This window comes from Lutjanus erythropterus, chromosome 3, assembly GCF_056507025.1.
Source record: "Lutjanus erythropterus isolate fLutEry1 chromosome 3, fLutEry1.hap2, whole genome shotgun sequence".
NCBI lineage: Eukaryota > Metazoa > Chordata > Actinopteri > Lutjaniformes > Lutjanidae > Lutjanus > Lutjanus erythropterus.
In genome coordinates, this window is record NC_139319.1 from 15,927,543 (window position 1) to 15,945,591 (window position 18,049).

At 37.8% G+C, this 18,049-nt stretch overlaps 1 protein-coding gene across 1 annotated transcript in view; it reads left to right on the forward strand.

Moving 5' to 3' along the window:
- Positions 1-18,049, forward strand: part of fam13a (family with sequence similarity 13 member A) — a 70,579-nt gene that overhangs the window by 589 nt on the left and 51,941 nt on the right. Inside the window, exons 2-6 of the mRNA XM_084715180.1 lie at positions 5,078-5,267; positions 7,937-8,146; positions 11,803-11,980; positions 14,394-14,541; positions 17,448-17,522. Coding sequence (XP_084571306.1) covers positions 5,078-5,267; positions 7,937-8,146; positions 11,803-11,980; positions 14,394-14,541; positions 17,448-17,522 — 801 coding nt within the window. The remainder of the gene's footprint in view (positions 1-5,077; positions 5,268-7,936; positions 8,147-11,802; positions 11,981-14,393; positions 14,542-17,447; positions 17,523-18,049) is intronic.

Consider the following 18,049-nt stretch of genomic DNA (forward strand, 5'->3'; position numbering starts at 1 on the left):
GTAGTATAAGAGAAAAAACAGAGATAAAAACACATGGTAAGCTCCATACTGTAAGTTTTTCCTTGCAGTGATTCAGTGCCTCGATGAGGTCACTTTCCATAAAATCTCCTTAGTGTCTTTACAAGAACTAAACCACTTCACCAGTCTAGTTTTTGTATGCTTTTTTAAAACTGCTTGCCCCTAGCAGTTCTTTTAGTTGAGCAGCTGTTGCTTCTGGTGCCTGTGGAGCTTTTGCTACCAGTTGCTTCAATGGCCACCCACACAGGGACAGAGGCAGAGGCAGAGGGAGGGCTGGTGGGAAAAGAGGGCACATGCTTGGACTTGCTATTCTCCTCATGAGCAAGTTAAAAACACAGGAAGATGGCCTTGTCTGTTTGTGTTTAGCCTCTTTAAATTTAACTTATTTATTCACCTTAACTGCACAAAATGTCTCAGAAATGTATCTCAATCAGGCACTTGAGGTTTTTGGAGACGTTTCTCAAGAGGAGAGGCAGACTTGCAAGAGTCACCAGCTTCTAGAGTCACTCAATAGGCCTTTGACAATAGGTGCCTTTTGCACTGTCAGAAGTTGTGGTGTGAGGATACTTTAAGGAGGGTGGGGGAGGGGAGAGGGAGATGAGGATTATTATTATTAGGCTAATCACTGCAGACTCAGGCAAATGGGTACCACCAGGAAGTGTTTCCCTTTATTGCTGACTGCTTTGGTTCATGCATTGGCTCTGTAGCTGTTTGTTTTGCCAAGGAACAACTTTCCAAAAGCCTGAAAATCGACTGTAAACACTAAGTATAACTGCCTAACTACAGTTCATCCAGGAGACGGACTCTCTGGTATGAGCTGCAGCTCAGAGAGAGGGCTGTGATGTTTTTATTTGCTTAGTTTACAGTCATTTTCACACTAACATAGTGACAAAGGCCCAAGTATGTGTTTCCAAGTGTTTTACATGTGTCCAACACTGTAGCTCAGCTTTGGTGTGAAGGTGGGAGAACAGATGACACACTGTCTGCAAATTGGTCCTCTCACATTTAAATTACCATCTTAATGGTAATTTACATACTTGTAGAATCTAAGTTGTTGTGTCACCTTTTTGCAAGATGAGTTTAAAAAAGAAAGAAAGGACTGTACCATCTGTCGTGTTAAATCACTGTACCAGTCATTAAGAAATTATTTATTTAAACTTTTGAGGGCTTTCAAGGATACTTATTATTGACCTGTTTCTTGTTATTCTTAGAATCAGGCCTAATATTTTCTTATTAATAAGTTATTCTCATATACGTATGTTTGCTGCTCTGTATTTATTTTGCATATTACAGTGAGAGTTAACTATTTCACCTGCATGAATTGCCTTTTTTTGTTCTTTGATATATGTTGTTGAGGCTGTTGATCACATTTTGGTGTTGTTTGGGATTAGATATTAGATATTCTGAATTTAACAGACTGTTCTTGCTGTTCTATTTTTTGTTTTTACCAACGTAGACATTATACTCATATTACTGATGATTATTTATCAAAAATATCATGGTGTTAATATTTTGTTAAAGCACCAAGTCAAAATTGTAGCAATATTGAGATTTTTTGGTCTAAAATATCAAGATATTAGATTTTTTTACCCCCCATGTCACCCTGCAGCCCTGCTGTGGGTAGTTTCATCAATACATCATATTCTATACGATCATCATATGTTATGTGGCATGTTTAAGAGAATATGTGTATATCAAGATATATATTATTTATCGCAGCATAGAGAGATATTATGTATAAGTCATATCACCAAGCCTTATGTTGACATAATTCTTAGTAAATCACGTGTAAATGTGTAAATTAATTTACCTGAATGGTCCTTGAATGTGAAAAGTGAACCAGGTATTAAACTGTGACAGATGAACTCATATAAAAAGGTCAAAGTGAAACCCGTTTCAATCTGTCATATCATAAATGTAGTTTGTAAGTGAATTAATAGGGTAGGGGAAGGCAACTGGCCAAAAAGTAATATCACAATCATGATCCACAATCTAAACTGCAATCTTTTATTCTCAGTTTTGAAATGGCCTACAGACAACAGCCAGACTTTAAATGGCCTAGTACACAGTACACAGACAGCTTTATGAATGATGGATGTAGGTATGAGAGTTCATACTGACACCATTCATACACCTGTGTGTGCAGACTGATAAAACCAGTGTGAGGTTAAAAAATAATGTTTCTATGAATATCTCAATGCCAAGAAAAAAGACTGTGTGTGTGTGTGTGTGTGTGTGTGTGTGTGTGTGTGTGTGTGTGTGTGTGTGTGTGTGTGTATGTGTGTTTGTGCATGATAGTAAAGACAGATTTAAGCGGACATCTGTTCAGTATCAGAGTCAGATCTGTAGCTCAGACTGGATTAACTCTTTAACACCTGCATGAGTTGTAGTACCACTGCAACCAGTTTGTAGCTACTTAAACAGTCCTGTGACCTACTAACATCATTACCACCAGTGGACTGTTACACCTGTACAGAATACTACAGAACCATATGATCTGTCCATCTAAAGTTACAGAATGATTTTTTAAAATGTTGTTATTAAAAAAAGGCTGCATTTTAAGAAATCACCATCATTAAAGTTGTGTTATAAATCTTCTTCAGACATACAAAGATATATAAAACTTAAAATGTATAACTTTTCACTCTGTTGTAATCTTATTCTCTCTCATAAACCTGAAATACACACACACGCACAAACAGGACCTATAGACAGTCATATCAATGACTATTGATAATTTAATAATATTGGACTGTGACAGAATTTTAATGTTGTTTGTGATATAATGATAAATAAATCTTATCTTGTATATTGTTGCAAAATCAATGCAATCCTCAAAAAATCACTATATCGGCCATAATACTGGTAATATTGTTGTTTTTCCCTTCTAAAATCATTGCAGGTGTCAGTCTCAAAAATCCAGTACTGGTCAGGTTTAGATGCACTAATAAAGGCTCTGAGAGCCTGAAAATTTCTGGTTCAGGTACTTTGAAAGTGCTTGAAAATCTGTGTGAACCCTGATATCATTAAAATACAGTATGTCATTGTTAAACCCATTAATTCATGGTACTTTGCAGGCCATCCAAGCATGAAGCAGCCAGAATCAAAACTCAAGTGTTTTTAATTACCATTTGACTTTCATCAGGAGGGTGCAACTGGCATATCTTGCTGTACCTGTCAGAGAGGAGTGGATGAGCGAGCACCATTAACACATACAAGCTTCTCAGATTCACGTCGTATTAACTCTGCCAGAGCATCTGCCATGGTAAAGATCTTGTCTCTTTAGCCACCTCAGCACCATCTGTGAGGTGGGTTTTAATCAGCTGACCTGAGCGGGGCACATGCCTGCTCGCACCCATTCTGTCTAAACAATTGTCCCCATAAGGAGTAAATTCAGTGGCGCTTCCTCTTCTCCACCCACTCCCACCATCCCAACACTGCTGACCTCACTGTGATGAAGTCATCGGGTGTCGGGGCCTCTCATTTCACTGTGTGGGTCAGTTCACTCATTTGAAGCACTGAACTCTGGACAATATGTCACATGGTGTAGTCGTAGCTATGGATACAACAGTAAAACTTGTTCTGAATCTGTGCAGGAAGTCTTTTCCTCGTCAGCCAGTGTCCGAATCCTGCCTCTGGTTTGTGTGCCTTAACTCTCTTTACTCTTAGTACTGACTGCAAAAAGACAGATGCATTATGCTGTAGTTGAATGTGACTCAGTAATTTTCCTGCTGCTCTCTGTCTGATGTTGGCTGGTTACATGGAGATGTCTGTGTGCACTCAGTGTTTACACTCAGAGGAAGACAATGAGAGTGTGTGATGTTCAGTCGCACAGTCAGAGACAGCATGTGGCTCTGTTTGCCTTGACAAGTTATCAGATAAGACAAACTAAACAGCTGGTGTATTAAACACAATAAATATATGCTTAGACTGGTTTACAAGGTGTGTCCACTGAGGGGAGACTGGACTCAGTTTGGAAATCACAGCACAGCAGAGATGGAAAGTAACTAAGTATATTTACTCAAGCACATGATTGAGAGATCAAATATACATCTCTGTGTCTGCTGTCTATAAAACTCAAGTAAATCACTAAATAAAAACAATCAGTGTTATGTCTGTAAAAAAGAAAATGTTTTCATATTGGCACATATTCCCGCCTGAAGCCCATTTGCTGCGTGTCGTGTCCCCCTCTGTCTTTACCCCCTTCCACTGTCATATCTTCAGCTGTCCCCATCAAAAATAAAGGCAAGAGCCAAAAAAGCTCCAGCTCCACCTCAACTAGCTGTTACACTAAAATGCTATTTACACAATAATTAATAAAATAATAACCATATGATAATACCAGTACAAGTACTTTTATTGTAAGAACAATATGCTATTAATACTTTAAAATAAAATTTTGAACGCAGGGCTTCTACCTGTACTTTTTTGGTATTATATTATTGCTACTTTTATTTATGTAAAGGATCTGCATAGTTTTTCTACCACTGGAGCTCACTGTATCAAAAGAAGTTTCTGTTCCAAGTGCCAACTGTTCTTGAAAACTTCTCCTCTCAGTTCATACAGAAGCTTCATAGAATCCTAAAAGGCACACAGCGGTTCATCAGAAAGCTTCTCAGTAAAACCTTATTTTCTGCTAATCTTTCATGTCTAAATATTGGAATTCAAATAAGTATTTGTAGTTGTCAATAACAGCTGGCCATCACCTCACCTGAGCATATTTGTGTGTCTACATGTCTATTTGTGCAGGTGCGTGTGTCACTCTGGCAATGCCTTTCACCAAAGGTGTTGCATGGTAACCTGATATTTGTCGTAGCAACAGCCTGCGCGGCCAGCCCTCCCAGCCCAGTCCATGACAGTGCGACTGCAGGAAAAGTGTGTGCATGGACTCCACAGAGACAACCCCACCACCACAAGCGCACACACCTTTTAGTCCGTGGAGCAGAGTGAGCCTCTCTCCTGCAGGACAGGTGTCTGTGTAGTGATGTTGGCTCCAGCGCTGCCCTCTGTGTCAGTAGTGTCAGTGGCTGACTGCTGCTCTCTGCTCTTCTCCCTGCAGCACAACAAGACAGCGGTGCAGGTTAAAGAGGACATGAAGAAGATTGTCCAGATACCCATCCTGTGGCCCAGGACAGTCCAGCACACCAAGCTGTTTGGAGTGTCCCTGTTTGAGCTGCAGGAGAAGGGCCTGCTGAAGGATGGTGTCCCTGTGGTGGTGCGGAGGATGGTGGAGCATCTCCGCAAGCATGGTGAGGAAGACAGAATAAAACAACAAAGAATTATAACTCAATCATTTGTAAGATTTAATCAAGAATTTCCTTTTTTTGTTTTTGATTAATGTACAAATTTAGTGTTTTCATTTAGTGTAATTTGTAACATCATAGTTCCCTCTAAATAAGACAATATATTATTAGTCTTACATTTTTAACCTCTTATACTCCTCTGACCAGCTGGTGGGTCAATACAAACTTATGCTGTGTAGCTAAACATTGTTCAAACTCAAAGAACCTTATATCTAATTCTCATGGAGAGGAAAATGTTTACAAAAGTGCTAATATGTCAGTCTGATTTTGGGGTTAATGTGTATAAAATGATGCACAGAACATCTATAATTAGAATATTTACATTTGATGGAGCAGCCATAAAACACGGGATGTTGAGTTTGAATATTTCACTCAGTTTTAACAAGACAATACAGAATATAAATGTAATACTGTCCCAGTGTGGTATTAGATGGGAAACAAAAAGCAAAAACATGCACATGTAGCATGATATGAATACAAATGATATGTTACAGTCTGGCGTCTTGTATTATTGTGTGATTTGGTCCAAATAAATTAACGGTTTTAGCTGTGCAATAATCAGAGATTTAACCATCACAATCTATGCTCAGGATCTACTGATGTGTTGTCATAAATTCTCCTAGAATAAGATAATTCCAGTGGTTTTGCTTGTAGACAACATGCTGCAAATCGCAAGTTCTTCACTATTTTGCAACCCATTAAGCTGCATTTCCATAGTCAGGATTTTCATATTCATATTGTTGCTGTCAGACAGAGAGCTTGTATGTCAAAAACTATTACTTTTGACTTTTTATTTTTGAATACTTTTCAGCAGTTAATCAAAATAGTTAGTGATTCATTTAATAGTTGACAACTAATCAATTAATTGTTGCAGCTCTATTCTTAATAAGGAGTCAAAATAAAATAAAGTTTTATAGAGAAAACGAAAAATGCATTATTAAATACTTAGAAAGTACAATATCATTAATCCCACCAATTTGAAAACATACTGGTGTGAAGTGTTTGAGACTGACCTACTATATCATAATGTGTAATTCATCTGTTTGACCTCTAGATGTCAGTACAGGGAAGTGGAACTCCCTCCTCATGGCTACTGAGACTTAACACACATATAATACAACTACTAGAGTTAATTACTGTTACTTTACACTTATGACTATCTCCTAACAATTTAATGTGAACACAGACACAAAGCGCCTCTTGGAAAAAAAAGCACTCTGCTCTATGAAGAGTTTGGCTTTTTTCTTTTGGAGAACTCCATCACCGAGGTTTCTACATCCACCCCAATACAACGGGAGTCAATGTCTGAACAAATGAAACATTACATTAAAAATGCAAAAGTAAAAACTCTTTTAAGAGACTATGCTCCTGATACGTTTGATAATCGACAGATCACACAATCAGCTGTTTTCGTAGGAACTATTTCTTGGGTAGAAAGTAGTTCCAAATGACCGCTCACAACTTGTGCGGATTGTTCAACCGTTAATTTGCTCTTAATTTTTTTTTTTTTTTTTTTTAAACAACAGACTCTTTCACAGAACAGTGGCAGATATCTTTGAACACGAGCAAACAACTATTATCATTTAAACTGATCGATATCACTACAGTACAGTACCACTACTGAGAAAATATATAGTCTTGTTGTAATTTAGGTGACCCGACCTGTTCCTGGTAAAACATGGTTCTCTGGTAACATCTAGTGGTAGCCATGGAGACCTACATTAACAGCGGTAAACTCAAGTGGCCCCAGCATCGTCAGTAAACTAAAATTTGAGTTAGAAATATCAGGTTTACCATCACAATAAGACAGGTAAGGCTACATAATGTTCAATATGTCAGCGTCTTTAAAGTTTAAAGTCAAGAAGGATTTGCAAATTACAATCAGTAACTGCTCAAGGATAATGTTAGTAAAAGCTGTAGCTAGTTTACCTTCTGTTTAACGTTTCAGCTGCTAGCTAACATTGTTCAGACAGACGAGAGGCTAGCATTAGCAAGAAAAGGCACATTGAGAGTCGATTCAACTTTCACACGTTAATGTTAATCCACGGTTCACACAATTTATTTATTTATTCATCTATTTTTTGTGACCCAAGTTTTTTTTTCTTAACCGAATTTGAATTTACATAGTTCATCAATTCAATTGGATTATCCCATAAATCCCTTACACTTCTACACTTATGGGATCAAAATCATTTCCTCTGACTCTGATGCAGATTTCAAGATAATCTGTTAGTATGCCTTTTTGACAGCACCCATACTGATATGAAATAGCAGGATAAGTAGTAGGATAGCTGTCATATTCACTATCACATTTAATGGAAATTTTGCTTGCAAGAATTGTTGTTTTAATAGTTGTTGGGGTTGCTTGGATGAACACTGTAATCTTAACATCAACTAAGAACTAGCCACAGTAGTGAAGTAAATTAAAATGATTTTAGACTTGTATTAAAAATATTTTGCAGCCCTCACTGGAAAACATCCTAATTTGATCATGTTTGTGGAATCAGCTTATTTAATTTCATTCCCAGTCAGTTTTCTTATTGAACTTTTTATAGATAGGCTGATACCTGTAACTAAATGAGACAGCTTACATTGTTTCTCCGATTTTCCTCCAGCCTTGCATCAGGAGGGTCTGTTCAGAGTGAACGGGAACGTTCGTGCTGTGGAGACCTTGAAACAGCGGCTGGAGAGTGGAGAGCATGTGGACCTTCTCTCTGAAGCTGATGTGTGTACGGTGGCCAGCTTGCTCAAACAGTACCTCAGGGACCTTCCAGGGGGTCTGGTAGACTCAGCAGTCCAGCAGGCACTGATACATCACTACCAAGGTAAGGGAAAGCAGTTTGTTACAACACCAACTTGTTGCCCCAGTTCTATCACGTGGTTATTTTTATTTCTTTTTTTTTTTAACGCTTATGTGCTTATTTGTCTTGAATTATACCACAAGTTCAAGGAAATCCAGTTTACAATGCTACAACCAACATGATTCCCAAATCCACAATTTGATATTAATACCCCCAAGTGTAGTGAGTATGTAGGTCATGGCTCTGCTCTTGGATGATAAGCAAAATTATCTTTCAGTCCTGAAATCAGCACTGCAGTCATTGCAGTTAGATGAATTAACTAAGTATGTGAGTGTGTGTTAGTGTGTGTTAGAGAGAGATATATGTGACTGGAGAACTGATGAACCTCATATTTCTGTTAATATTCTTGGAGGTCATAAAAGGTAAAGTGAGTGATTTGGCAGGGGAAGTGTCTGTGCTCACTCTCTGCTCTCCTCTCTCACTGGGCTTAATCTGTTTAATGGGAGAGGAGTGCACATTTTGACTGCAGTATTCGTTTTGCCCTCATAGACCCCATAAATATCAGCCTAGTTTTCAGGGCCTATGGCCAACACTGCAGTGGAACAACGCTCTTTGGCACAACACTTGGCAATAACTACTGAATAAAATGATTTTGGTGTACTTTGTAAAATTGGTTTGGCCATGTGTGATGAATGGATAGGAAAATTAAGTTGCAGTAGTGACTGACAGTTCAGTATATGACCAGTATAATTGTGCAATGTGTCATCCATCAATTAAGTTAACAATGACTAAACATATGGTAAGATAGTAAGACTAAATGGCTAATATGTAATATTTCCACATTAAAATGTCTGAAAACAACAGGACTTAATTTATATATTTTGTTGAGATGTGTACCTATATTGTCCTAAATGTTCCCAAAAATGTTCAAACCAAGAAAAGTCTATAATTTTATTCAAAGTAACCGTGTTTCATTTGGTCACCTGTTAAGGGGTCGTATCCCCTTTACCGCCTCTAATCGCTATAACTTTGTGGGAAGATACGGGAAACAACTGATGATATGTTGGAGAGTGAGGAAGGACGTCAGTGAACGTGACTAAAACATAACATTAATAAAACTTTAATACATTACCTCATCACATCAGATAGATTTTCAACAGCAGTAGTGGTTGCTTAACAATGAAGACAACAACTGTTGTGATTCACTCTCATCTCAAGCTCAAATTCATCTTCATATATTGATTTGATTGAGAAACACCTAGTGGCTGAAATTACATACTGTGCATTTAAGAGAGACTGTGACCTGAATTAAATAACTAAAACAACATTCCATTAGGGTTGAAAACTTTGTGGTATATTTAATTTTTGGGTATTACTCTCCTATAAAGTGTATCATATAGTCTATTGATTTATTGATTAGCGGATCAATAACTGCTGCAAATATTACAAAGTAGGAATTAAGAAACACTTCTGCAGCTGAGTGTGTATCTGATCAGTCATGTATACAAAAAGACATCACAGTAAAACTGCTTCATCTCTAAGATGAAAAAGTAAAAGCAAATTACAGGATGAATAAGTAATATACAAATACATATACACACATTTGTATAAATGAATAGAACATGCCCAGTTTACTGATATAATACAACACTTAAAAAAAAAAGCAAAAACAAAAAAAACAAAACAAAAAACACTGGCAATACCTTTCATTTTTAGTGTAATCTCTTTTACAAACAAAAACATTCAAAAACAGTGTACAGTTTCTCACCTTAAAGTCGGTCTCTATGTCCTTGCACAGCGTATTTCATTCTTTGCAGTGATTTGGTCTTGGTCTTTGGTCTTGATCTTTTGATATTCATTGTATGTATGATGTGGCCTCTACATACATACAAGGGCATAAAGTAGTTTTTTTCCACCCCTCAAAGTGTTTGTCTAATGCTCTAGCCTGTAAAAACTGGACCAATTCATGATGATAAATAGTTTTAAAGCCACTCGCAAAAAAACTCACATGTGACCTTGTACTTAACAAACGTGCGCACACACACACACACACACACACACAATCTGAACTTTATTTAACGGCATCAAAAGCAATTGTGAATGTTCTAAGGCATTATTCCCCCCTTCCTCCCCCCTACTTACCCAGACAGACGTACACGCATGCCCGCCTTCACATGCACACTCTCACGTAGACACACGCACGCAGAATGTTTTGCGTCACTCATTCATTAGGGATCAGTAGCCATATCCGTTTATCCAACTCTGACCCAATTATGTACCCCGAGTAATAGCATCAACATATTTTCAGGCTCTTTGCTCTAATGCTCACGTATTACTAGCCACCACAACTCAAGATTAGATGTTACAGAGAGCAGGCGGATGGAACTATCACTGCCTGCTGGAGCCCCGCTGTAAAGCTATTTACTAAACTTGCAAGGATTTGAACATTATTTACTAAAAGTCTACATTTTATATTTTGTGCTTCAAAGAAAAACAAGTTGGTTGTGGCAAAAATACAAATATGAGGTTATGGGATGATATAATCTGTGATTGCCATTGACCTTGGCAGTTTTGTCTGGTTACCAAGGCTATTTTAAAACAAAATGTCACACATGACACATAAAATAATTATGAAAGATCTGTCTCATTGGCTAAATTCAATCCAGTTCTTTTTGGTGTTGTATGGAGTACGTCCTCTTCTATTCTAGAGGATATAGATGTTGAACAACATTGACAAAGAGGTCTGAAGTGAGACCAAAAAATATGAGCATGATCAACCATGATTTCTCCACATTCCCTCCAGCAGCATAGTTGAGTGCTAGTTTGCTTAGGCTTCTGTTTGGGAGTGATAAAAAAAAGAGTTTTTTCAATAGAAGTCTCACCAGATCCAGGAGGTGGTGGAGGACAACTCTGTTTCCCAGGCATTCAGCCATGTGGCTTCAGTTATATCTGTCCAGCTCGTTTTCCCATCATTGTTTCACAATGTCTCAAGTGTCCTTATTAAGTAATGTGATGACATTGTGTAACTTGCTCATGAGACTATTACTGTTTCCTGACTTATAAGCATCACTCACTATATGAAAAACAATCTGTGGCTCTATTAGATTAGAACTTTTTACCTTTAAAAAAATAATATGACTAAGCTGTTAATACCTGTAAAAATGCTGCCTATCCAGCTCATATGCTCCCATATCTTCTTCTATCTTGCATATGGAAGTAATAACAGAATAGATCGATTTGCCTGTATCCATGATCTTGGGATGCTGGGGTAAATTCAGGATAATATACTGGTCAAACTGTTTAACCTCTCTTTGGAGTTGTAGATGTTTAACCACTTCCAGCCATACCTTCTGTGAGATATTCACCCATTGACTTGACATCTGTAATATTTCCTTCTCCACAGCCAAGCAGCGATAATTCCATAGTGTCCCATTTGGCTACATAAGATAGGTTACACCAGTATACAAGAAGCCTCAACAGACTTGGTGAATACTAATCCCTCAGAGATGGGAAGGCCATGCTCTCCCTCTCCTCTAGCAGCTAAAGAGTAAAAAAATTCCCCCTTGGTCTCTTTTTATCCTAAATGAATCGTGAAATATCTTAACTCCATTCTCTAAATTGTATCTGGGGGATTTCTACATTGCTTTGACCTGTTCTGATGTCCTGCTCTGTGTCTATAGAGTGCGGTGACGATGTCTCTTGGTCAGATATGAGAGATCTGCTCCAGCAACTTCCAGAAGTTCACCACAGCCTTCTCCGCTACCTCTGCCACTTCCTCACCCTTGTGGAGTATAACCACAAGGAAAACCGTATGACTGCCCTCAACCTCGCCACTGTGTTTGGGCCCAGTGTCTTCCAGTGAGTTGAACCTTTTCATTTGGTCAGGCTGGTAAAATAAATACCCATGGATCAATTTCACCATCACTCCAACATTCTGTTTTTACTTCACATACTGTAAAAACAAATAGTAATCTGTGAAACTGCAAAGGTCCAGTGTGTAAGATGTACATGTTCTTATTTGCTATTATTTGCTATTTCACCTGTATCTACGAGGCAAAAATTTACATTTTATGTACATATATACATATGCACGTGTGTGTGTGTGTGTGTGTGTGTGTGTGTGTGTGTGTACATACACACACATATACACACATTCCCTGCTTGCAGCCTCGTCCCATAGCAGCTCTCTTCCTCTCTTTCCTCACCTCCGTCTCTCCTGTGTGTAGAACAATCAGGGGACTAGTTGTTGAGGTTGAAAACTATCCTGAGCTATGTACAGTATGCCATGCGTGGTTGATGCGCTATGGCACTGTGCTTGCTATTGGCACTATGGCTGGCACTTGGCATGTATCATATGCTGCACCATGATGCCATGCAGGCTGTTTTAGCCTTATAATGCTCTATAACTATGAAGAGAAACTCTTATATCAGATGATAATGGGTTTCTCCTTACAAGTGAAACTTAAGGAAGGCTGTGAAAGCTTGAGATTGCAGCATGTGATGAAGTAACAATAAAAGAACAGTCAGAAATCTACAACTATAATCATTTTAAAAAGGTTTACCATTCAAAGTGTAAGCACCTTATCATTACCATAGTCACAATCCAATTTTCAATTACTGGGTTAGGATTAAATGAATGCCTCAGTCTGACATTGGGTTTAATGATTCACACTCAAGGGCATCAGAGTCAACATCACTTAACTAAGGTAAACTAAACTTATTCAGTAAAATGTGCAATCCTTTTTACAGACTTGCTTTGGTGTGTTCATATCCTTGAAGAGCATAACTCGCATTCCTGAATGTTTTGGCAAGTTTGGCGTCTTCACTGTGACCTTTACAAAACATGTTTGTTGCCATCTTTAAATAACATTCTCTGGAAGCAGTTAATATGGCTAAAGCTGAGGGATTCAGGGATGTAATCATCTTTCCCGTATTTCTGTTTAGTGAGTCATGTGTATAGTCAGTTTCATATGTCAGAGCAGCTGGACGGGTAGAATGATTCCACTCTTATAACATGCTGTACATATTCAGTAAGAGCCACAAGACAAGTGTACTCAATGGACATTCCAGCTGATTTTTTAAAGTCTGTCCCAAAAAAGGCTTCAGATGGTCTGGCCCATGTATCAGAATGGGAGACCGTCTTTAATTTTTCAGTGCAGGCAAATTGCTGAAACAAATTAATTAATAAAGAAAAAAAATCAGGGTAATGTATACTTACAAACAAATGAATCTGAAAGTATCAACACACTGAGCACGACTGCTGTCAAAATATGTGGCCAGCAGATGGTGCTCTAACTTATTTAGTGAAGATAAAATCATGACAGTGTAGAAGTCGACTGGTGATATACAATATACATTACATTACATTATATTGTTCATAAATATCCCATTAATGTCATTGCACCTTTTGATCGGCATGAACCTCTAGAATCAGATGTTCAAACCTTCAAGTCTGACATTATATTAATCAAAGGTCACATGCTGTAGGTTAAGAAAACTAATTGAATCTAGTGAGCAATTTTGAAGTAAATGTCATATGACATATAAGAGACGGTTGATGCTAATGTGTCTCCACAAGTTACTCTGATGTTCATAAATAAATAATGCATCAGGGGCTCATGTGCCTCCCTGCAGCTGCTGAGCTAAGTACCTCTGTACTCACTAGTCTATTTTTGATGGGCTACTGGGTAGTAAGTTTCAAATAATGCTCGTACATTTTGACCTACAGTGAGTGTTCTCCAGACTGGTGACACTGGTGAGCATCTCCATTTATAAACTGGGGTATCCAGGCTGGGAAACCCAGTCTGTGAAAAAAAAACAAAAAACAAAAAAAAAACAGGTCTCAGAATAGAGGCAGAAGAGAGATGAAGAAACTGTAACAGATTCTCTTTCATACTGTACAACCTGTTCTCTCCATCTGAGCCCGTACTTGTGTGTGTGCGTGTGTGTGTGTGTGTGTGTGTGTGTGTTGAAGTTATATAATTAGGCCTACAGTTAGGCCTACAGCCCAGTGTACACCTCACACAGCTGTTCACTGACATCAGACATCATACTTACTAGGGCAGCTGAATTCTACTTTGTTAGTCAAGTCGACTAACCGATCATTAATGATTAATGATTTCAGTTTCAATATCAAAATAACTGTTGAATGAAAACCATAAAGTCAATCAGATATTGAAAAGGAAACTGTAGGAACCCTGTGTCATGTTTGAAGAATTTGAAGAAATGTTATCGGTTTGCATTATTTTTGTTTCTTCTCCATCTTTTCCAGTGTGACTACTGGTTTTGAAGCAATCAAGGACCAAAATATCTGTAACAAGATCATGGTCAAGCTCATCCAGAACTACAGCAATATATTTGAGATGGACAGAGATCGAGAAGGCTGCACAGAGGAACAGTCCACACTTACTATTGTCAAGGTGATGTATACTCATAGGAACACCAGATGCTGATGATTATATGAAATAGATGTGCTCTGCTGGTGGTGTACAGTACAATGTAGTGCAACTGGTAAGACAACTGAGTCACATGTTGTGCCCATGCACTTTAAACAGTGTGAGTTCTTCTCTGGTCTGTGACCTCAACCACTGCCCGTCCACTTGGAGGAGCAATGGTTTATAAATACAGACTTACACGTCAAGCTAAAATTGATTTCACTATCGATCTTATATCACGGTGTTGCAGGAAGGACTCCTCCACAGGTGGCTGTTTTGAGTTTCTGGTTGTTGATTTACATTTGCTGCTTCCATGGCTGATGTTTTTATTGATTAGCTGGCTTGTCTGCTCTCTGCCGGTTTTCCTGGCAGCATCTTGCTGCTGCTTCTCATGGTATGATAATACCATGATAAAAAATTGACAATTTGATAGTTATTGCGATATTAATTACCTTAGGAAATAATAAATATGATGTGTAAAGCATTGGTTCTTAAAATAATGATAATTATGAAATTCACTTTTCCTTTTAACTCTGAGTGATTTCTTTTTTTGATAAAATAAAATAAAAGCAGCCAGCCATGACATCATAATGTGCAAAAAAAAAATGCACCAATGCATGCATCAATTGTCTTTGGGAACCAGTAATTAACTATGTAATGTCATGGTAGATATCATCAAAGTCTGGCACTGTGTTGAGACATTTTTTTATTTTCAATTTCCTAAATCACTTGCATCAGCAAACAGGGCTATCAACAAGGAGATTGGCGATTTCTGTATAATTAATCATAATGTCTGCCACTGGGTCCGAGTCTCTGTGAAATCAGATGAAATGAGCCTGTGTTTACATTTTCCCAGGGAAACTTCCCAGGGAAGCAGGAAGAGATTTTAATTCTGATAATTTTACTTCTGATATTTTATTTTGTAGTTATTATGATGGAAACACTACTGCTTTTGTCTCCAAAATCAACACAATTTGAAAGTTCTTTGTAGTAGCTTTAATATTTCTCAAAATACATGAATAATAGCATAAATAGATTTTGATTATTATTTATTTCCAATAGTTTCACATGTTTTGTGAGTCACAAACAAATGTATATCTATAGCTGTAGCCAGGGTTTAAAAAATAAAGGTCATAAATTCAAGTTCCCCATACGCAGAATACTTTTGACTAGAAACTAAAACTAAAAAGTCAGATTTTTACATATATATATATATACAAAGCCATAATTGACCAATCAAGTATGTATCAAGCTGTGTAATAAAATACTATAAAACATAATATAATATATTATAATACTGTAATTAGAATTAAAATCACAATAAATATAAGTTTGTTCCAGTTCAGTAAAGAAGGTGAAATGAGAGGAATATTTATTGCTGCAACAGCTGTAGTATGAGTGTCAAGCTATCACGAGTGGAATTGCAAAACTTTGGCCAAATTTCCACTTTTGGAAAGACGTCCTTCACCACAGTCTATAGCAGACATCTCGATTGTTGATTGATGACTGTGTTATTGAAACGTGACATGGGCCATCGGATGCCACGGTGGGGACCACCGAGTAGGGTGATCTCCTGGTGGGTTTGACCTCTCATCTCTTCTCTCAGGGCAGCTCTTCTACTATTTTGAAACATCATCAAGCATAGCGTGTCCCATCCCATGTGATACTATGCTGACCAGGCAAAATAAAACTGCAGAACATGCTAATAATGAGAATGAGGTCATCACATGTAGCCTGAGCTCATTAAATCCAAAGGTCCAGATTCATTGTAGTAGTAGAATTAATACTGGAAATATGGTGTCATTCTTTGTAATAACATTTTTTGAGTCATAGATGTCTGTGCTGTGTTGTAAATGCTTGTAAAGGCCCTGCCACATGAGACCTCGCTGACCTATGGGAAACCCCTCAGTCAGAATGAGATTGTCTTACACATAAACATGCACACATACACATAAACACTAATACATATGCATAGGCACGCGAGGACTGAGGCCCCTCTCCTGAATGTCTTTGAACGCAGCACATATGATCACCCGTGTTGCCTTTTCCCTCAGTGACAAAATGCTGATGAGCCGGAGGTGTACATATAAGTGTTTATGAGAGTGTATGTGTTTGTGGATGTAGGTTGTAAAGGTGTTAAAATCTATTCTGAACACTGTTGTTAAGGCTCACAGTGGAAAAACAAAAGTAGAACACACATATTCAGGATAACAGTTCACAGAAGACAGACAGTGTTTACGGTCAGGTACTGGTGGACTGCAGGAACATCTTGAGAGAAGATCAAAATAAAACACTGCACACTGAAGTGACTTCATTGTGTTTTCATGTGGCGTGAACAACACGTTTCACCTTCTTCCTTAGCTTCTTCAAATTCTGTCAGTAAAATTACATGACTAGTTATCATATTATTCATTTTTTTCCCGACCATTTCAACATTTTTCCAAAGGTGAACATTTATCAAAAAAACATTACACAAAATTACATTTCAACAGTTAATATTACACAATGTTACAAGAATTACACCAATTTACATAATTTAATTTAATTTAATTAGACAACAACCGGCTGAGTAAGACATGTTAAAAATCTTAATATCTTAAAGAAAATCTAAACTAAAAAATAAAAAGACTACAAAGACAAAGATTTCTTTACACCAGTAGTCTAGAAGGTTGTTCACATGCCCAGGAGTTCTTCTAAAATGACTTCCTGGTTGTTCAAAGATCTTTCATGACTACTTTATATATAAAGCTATAGTTGCAACAATAACAACTGGGGAACAAAGCTGCCTGGCTTCTGTTAAGGATAATTTGTTGCTGCTTTGGTCACTCTTCTGTATATATGACATGGATTACAAATGAGACCGTCTTCTTTTGTCCTGTTTCTGGTCCCAGGAGGCGCACGTGACGGATGCAGACACAAAGAAGTCACCCGATGCAAAGACACAGACACCAGTTCCCAGGACAAAGGTGCACGTTTGACTTTACAGCAGCATGCCTGCATGTGTGCAACTTTGCTTATGCATTAATTCTCCTCAGGGTACACACTGTGGAAATGTGCCTGAGTCTGTGAATTGCCATGTTGTTGTTTATGCGTGACATGCCCAGGTCAGACTTGCATGAACACTTTAAATTCCCTTACATAGTCCTTTTTAACACCAACCATGTGATCTGTGTGACGTGATTAACATAACATTGGCATGTTTTGGAAAAGCTGTTTTCTAACACCGAAGCCATTCCTGTGTGCGTCTCTGTAGGTTTCTGTGGGCTTTAAAGATGTTATCAGTGTCAGCTGACTTGTGTATACTGCCTGGAATTGTTTTCAGGTCACTCAGATGACAACCTTTTTAATAACAGGCAACTGACAAGTTATCATTTGTTTTCAGGATTAGAGGCTTTACTAATATCACTGTTTAGATGAGCATTTTCTTACACTTGATGATAACATGAAAGAGGTTATTCTATATTCAGATTTATAGAGAAAACATCACATGCAC